The sequence below is a fragment of the Pundamilia nyererei genome, unplaced genomic scaffold (genome assembly GCF_000239375.1).
Source record: "Pundamilia nyererei isolate P.nyererei 1_Seehausen unplaced genomic scaffold, PunNye1.0 scaffold00022, whole genome shotgun sequence".
Lineage (NCBI taxonomy): Eukaryota > Metazoa > Chordata > Actinopteri > Cichliformes > Cichlidae > Pundamilia > Pundamilia nyererei.
The window spans coordinates 3,926,136-3,932,135 of record NW_005187423.1 but is presented as its reverse complement, the minus strand read 5'-3'; the positions used below and the strand labels follow the sequence as shown (position 1 = coordinate 3,932,135).

The following is a 6,000-nucleotide window of genomic DNA, read 5'->3' as shown; positions in this document are numbered from 1 at the left end:
ACACACACACACACACACACACACACACACACACACACACACATTCCAGTGCACATTACACTGTGTCATTCCTGAAGAGTTATCCCTGCACGGAGACTGTCCTGGCTGGAAAAACAAGCCCACTGAAACACCAGAGGAATCCCCCTCCTCCATATTCAGCTGGGCATTAGCTTATTTATGAGCCACAGGGAAGTGAATTTACTGCAAGATCAATCACACGCGGACTTTGTACCTCATGTGCCTCTGTCTCCAGAATGAAGTCGTAAAGCACCTTTTAGTTGTATAATGAAACGGTCAGAAAAGCAGCCCTGAGGGGTAAATTGGTATGTAATGACTTAATGAGGGGAAACAAGAAAACATGAAAATAGAATAATAACAATGGATGGAGTTACTTGTAATGAATACTTCTTTCATTTTTAAGCCTTTGTCTAACATATATTGTTTCCATCTACGAATAATTCATCTTTAAAGTGTGACTGAAGCAGAAGATAAAGTGTTGTCATCCTTTCACATAGAAAGATTTTTCTCATCAAACCCAATGAATTATACACTGTTATGGGAGATGTATTGTGCTCAGAGTACATCATCCACTATCTAACTATAAAATGATACTTGTACCCCCACATACTCAACCATAAATCCACCTATTCTATACATTTGAATGGAGACCTCTGTATTATTTCATAAGAGGCATGTTTCTTCACAGGTTTATGGTGCGACCTTGGTCATATAATGTATTGCTGTGCGTGCGTGCGTGCGTGCGTGCGTGCGTGTGTGTGTGTGTGTGTGTGTGTGTGTGTCCCATTCTTGTCCAACATCCAGACTAATAACAGAGTTCTTTGGTTTCTCCCTGCAGCAGGCAGCCAGGTTCCAGCCAGCACTAGCCTGCCATCTGTCCCCCCACTCTCCCCTGTGACCCAGAACACAGCCCCCAATATGAGGTGATTCATCTTCTCTCTCTCTTTCTCTCGCTCTCTTTTTCTCGCACACATGCACAATCAGCTGTTTATGCACATGCGCTTACACAATCAGTTATTTATGCATATGCTCTGATTATTGTTTTTGTCTTTATTCCATATTTTTTTTCATCATATTAAAAACACATTTTTGCTGACGGTGTATTTTTAAAAGCATCTTTTGTGAGTTTTCAAAGAGTTTGTTTAGCCTTTTGGCCAATTACTGTTAAATTACTCCGTCCGCTGTCTGTTTTTTTTTTTTTTTAGTATCTCGGAGCGTTTGGAGCATGCCCTTGAAAAGGCAGCTCCCCTGCTGAGGGAGATCTTTGTGGACTTTGCCCCTTTCCTCTCTCGCACTCTGCTGGGCAGCCATGGACAAGAGCTCCTTATTGAGGGCACCAGTGAGTAGAAAATTATGGAAATTCCTTAGAAGTCACATCATCATTTTAGATCATCTCACAAACCTCAACCATGCAGGGATTCTTATTTAATTGCAACAATATGTCCAGGCTATTGTTAATCCAATATTGTGATGAGTCGCGCTGCGCCGGTAGCCGTGCTGAAGGTTTCCAGGGGGCCAGGTCAGAGGCCAGGCCACTAATAGCAGTGTTTGGGATGTCTGCTGCCACCAAACAAAATGGAAAGTTGATTGATAGCTGTAAGGGGGGGCTGGAAAAAATAGGGTGGGGCTGTATGTGCATGCATGTGTGTTTGTACGAATGTGATGTTACATGTGTCTCTGTGAAACACGGAGACACATGAAACATCCGCTGAAGCGCACTCTGGACACTCTAGCGGCCCCCTGCCCTCTAAAAGCCCAGGGCTTGCCATTAGGGATCAATGGGACATATGCTAGCCACGCCAGGCCTGTAATACAAGGCCCAAATATGTATTAGTTTACAGTAACATCATGTCGGCTCATTAGGCCCATCAATACTATCCGCTCCCTTGCAGATGGCACAAGGTTAGGTAATCCCTGATGGTTAGCGTGTGCTGTCACAGAAATCCAGAAGCTGTTTAAAGTCAAACACAAAACTTTTTCTTTTTTTTCTTGTTTCATATGCCATTATGTCTGACTCCCTTTACTTTATATTTCTCCAGGTCTGGTGTGCATGAAGTCCAGCAGCTCAGTGGTGGAGCTTGTCATGCTTCTGTGTTCCCAGGCAAGTCTGGCATCTTTATCTTTCCTCAGGCCTGCGCTCTGCTTTTCCAGCAGGCTGATTTATCAGCCTCACCTTGAGTGCAGTAAATCCACAGAGCCTTATCTCTCCCCCACCCTACCTTGTCTACCTTTCCATATTCACCCTTCCCCTCGTGAGGGCAGAGCGAAGGTATATTTGGCCGCAAATATTGGTTGGAGGGTCAAGGGTGGGCGACCTGTCCGCATCACCTTTTGACCTGAGCGGGGCCCTTGTGGCCTGGGCCAAACTGATGAGGAGGGATAATGTAGATTTGATGGTGCTTTGCATTGATTATCCCTCTCTTCTCTGTTGTCTTGTGGGTGTTTTGTTGCCAAGTTTATTTAGCTGCTGCTGGATTCATGAATACTAATTTAGGGATCATAAGCAGGCGTGGGCAGATCAATGATCGGGGTTGTCAATACATCACTTCAGGACAGCTGATTAGCATTTAGAGACAGAAAGCTACTGAAGGGCTTTACCATGTGCAGACCATAAATGCAGCACACGGTGGGCTTTACATTTAGGGTGAATTTAGTCTGTGTATTTTGCTTGAAAAACACTTATGTTCATAGTACATCAGAAATAAATAAACAAGAAGTTGCCCTCACATGCACAGCCAGTGACAAGGACAGCAGATAATAACTCATCCCAGGCCGTGTTTGTGTGCATCTTTATCGTTTTTAAAGAACCTCATAAAAAAAAACTAAAAAAAAACGACACGCACACAAAAAACAAGGTTTCCAATAATACAAAAGCACATCTGATTAATGACACCCCTCTCACTGCTCCACTCGCCTGTATTTTTTTTTTATCAGCTTCATTTCCTAAAGAAATAGCTCCTGTCGTTTCGTTCCTGCACCCTTTAACCTCCATACGTTTGTTTAGTTCCTATAGTTCACTTTACTTCTTCTCAAAAAAAAAAAAAGCTAATACAGTCAGATCACACATCTGTTTGGATGTCAGTGGCCATGCGTAGATTGGGGCTAGTGGGACTCGGGGAGGGAATGTGAGCCCCGTAATGTCCAGGGACGACGGAATAGCGGGAATGAAAGCTAGATAGAAAACCAAAGAGAGAAGAATGACAGGCTCTAATGCACCTATTTGTCATATCTGTCAGGGTGTTGTTTAATGCTAATCTAATCAAAGGCAGAATCTTGGTGATTGTTCCACTGCACAGCTCATGCCACGCTTCCCCCTCTTTGGTCTCTAGCCCAGGCTATTTCTTCTTTTTCTCTGAGCTCCAAGCTATCCCACCCAATTTCCAAAACACACACACACACACACACACACACACACACACACACACACACACACACTGTTTCAGTCGGAGGACCAGGGATTGGACAGCATAGTGTTGATTGCATCAATAAATCATCCAACCAAATTCTCTTACAGCTAATGCAAATGTAATTTTATTGTTGTGTAAAGGGGAAGAGGAGGGGGGCCTAGAAAGGTAGGGCCAATGCACTGCCTCTCACAAGGGAAAAGAGGAAAAGAGGGACAGACTTTCCTCTGGGCTAAATTACAATGTATAATTATGTGTGTGTTGGTTCCCCTTGTGGGGCAGGGAGAGTGGGCCAGTGCCGTGATTGATGACGTTATTTAGCAAAGTTTGTTGGGCCCTCTGGCACAGGAAGTGCTCAATTGTCTTTACAGGAAGTGCCTCTGTGGCCATCTTGTGACACCCCCCCCCCCCCAGTCAACCAGTGGAGCGAGTAGATGGAGATGATTTTGATTGATTTTTTTTCTTTCTTTCTTTCCCCTCTCAACCCCCATGCCTTCATCAGAGATGTGACGTGATACCGTCTCTGTGAAATTTTAATTAATTTCCCAAGCTTTGAGATGGAGTGGAGCCAGGGTGAAGGGTCAGGAGGCTGGGGACTGCAGAGCAGTTTTTAATCAGGGATCCTATGAAAGTTGCATTGGCGGCCACATCAGCTTGGCATTGAGGAGGGGATTGTAAACCGCTGTTTGATGGTACCCCTTTTCGAGACGAGTACAACAGCGCTCCCAATTAAAGGACCATTTTGATAAGACATTAACTGTTGGGGTGGCATACTGCCCTTGTTCTCAGCTGTAATATTGATCTTCACACACTGCTGAATATACAAAGTGAGGATTAATGATCATAAACTCTGGCTTTAACCACTACTGAGGACTACTCAATATAGGAAAAAAAAGGCTGACTGTCAGTTGTGTTCTTATTTATTCAGTATTTATTGTCTTTAAAGGCTTACAGCTGACACTTTCCCATTATTGTGTATTTGGGAGGATATGGGAGATTAATTGTTGACCTATAAAAAGTCGAATAGTGAGTCAGATTTTTTGTTTTTGTTTTACACTCTTAGTTTTCGTTTAACTAACTGTTTATAAAAGATGTATATAACATTGTACCACAAACGATTGGCTTGTGGACTTCCATGTTGAAGCCTTTAGTTAAAATCATAATTGTGACTAAATATAGCCAGAAGTTATCAGCTGTTTGTGAGCTGCATCCAGAAACTTTATAGGTACAATTCACATATATTACCCATGAATCTTAACTAATACTAGACACTAAGCACGAGGTCTTGCACTTTTTCGTCTTCCCGTTTTTGTCGTACTCACAGTCAACGTTTCGCTTCCTCGGTGCAGTTTTTGAACTCGCTTCTACCAAAGATATCTGATTAATAAATAATGCACTGGGACGAGAGAGAGAGCTTTTCCTTGTGCTTGCTGCCATCCGTCGAGAGCTTTGAGAAATCATCTCATTGGATACTGGACAGTCTACGATGAGCAGGGGCTCATAAATCTTCTCAGTAGCTGCATTTGTGTCCTGTAGATCAGCCATTATTGTCCGGCACCTCTGTCAGACCATCCATCCTTCTGCCATTTATCAGAAATGCATCCTGTACATGGAGTGGAAGGAAGAGAGGGAGGCAGTGTGAGTGTGCTGTGGGCTCGTGGAGTGTCGTTTTCATGATGGTCAAGACTGGGTGCAGAAGAGGGAGAAAGAGGGGAAAACTGAATACTGAAACGAGGTCATCAGGTGGCTCTGCTATGCTGTCAGAGGTTTGGGCCTAATTTACAAAGCAGTGAAAAACCTGCTTTAACAGTGTCAGTGGGGAAAAGAAAAAACACACTGAAAAATGTCCCGTATGATGGATTTTAGATTTTGTAAGTCCCATTTCCTGAATCCAAAATTCTTTCAAAAGCTATATATCTGTGATATATATGGTTAGCCATGCTAGCAGCCACCACCTCTATACTCTTGTTATTTGATCCACTACTTTGGTCCCGATTGACACTTCTCGGACGCCTGTCAATCTCTGATTTAAGTAAAGCGTTTCGTCGTGGCCGCTGATGCAGATAATCCTTAAATTGTAATTCAATAACATCGGTGTTAACCCGCTAATCCAATGACTGTGCATCATCATATGTTCCCAGTCCGTCTCACCAAAGGTAACCTGTTTAACAGATGGGCACCTCTCCTTCAGTCTGCAGGGAGAAAGACATTGACTTCCCCAAACACTTGGCTGCTCCTGACCTCTGACCCTCTGACCTCCAGGTTAGAAGTGGAGAGCTACTTGGGCGCAGAAGTTTAAACCCACGGAGTCGGGGAACAGTTCGGGAGTGTACGCTCATGAAAATCAATAGCATAATGTGAGAAACGAGGGAACGGGGAAGTTGAAGCCTTGACGGTTACTTTTGTCCACTTTATATTTTATGTAACAGGTTTGTTTTAAAAGTTACGCTTGTGAAAGCCGGTCCCATGTTTGAGTTGCTCAAATAGTCATTTATTTCTGTCAGTGAACATTGTTTCTTCTTCTCTCCCATAAGCGATGGATCAAACGCAGGCCGTGTTGAATGAACCACTTGGGGAG

At 43.5% G+C, this 6,000-nt stretch overlaps 1 protein-coding gene across 4 annotated transcripts in view; it reads left to right on the top strand.

Moving 5' to 3' along the window:
• The window catches only part of lrba (LPS-responsive vesicle trafficking, beach and anchor containing), a 176,289-nt gene that overhangs the window by 65,673 nt on the left and 104,616 nt on the right, over positions 1-6,000 (top strand). For all 4 annotated transcript variants that reach the window (XM_013909267.1, XM_013909269.1, XM_013909268.1 and 1 more), the window contains exons 31-33: positions 857-941; positions 1,224-1,357; positions 2,058-2,119. In XM_013909267.1, the coding sequence (XP_013764721.1) occupies positions 857-941; positions 1,224-1,357; positions 2,058-2,119 (281 nt within the window). The remainder of the gene's footprint in view (positions 1-856; positions 942-1,223; positions 1,358-2,057; positions 2,120-6,000) is intronic.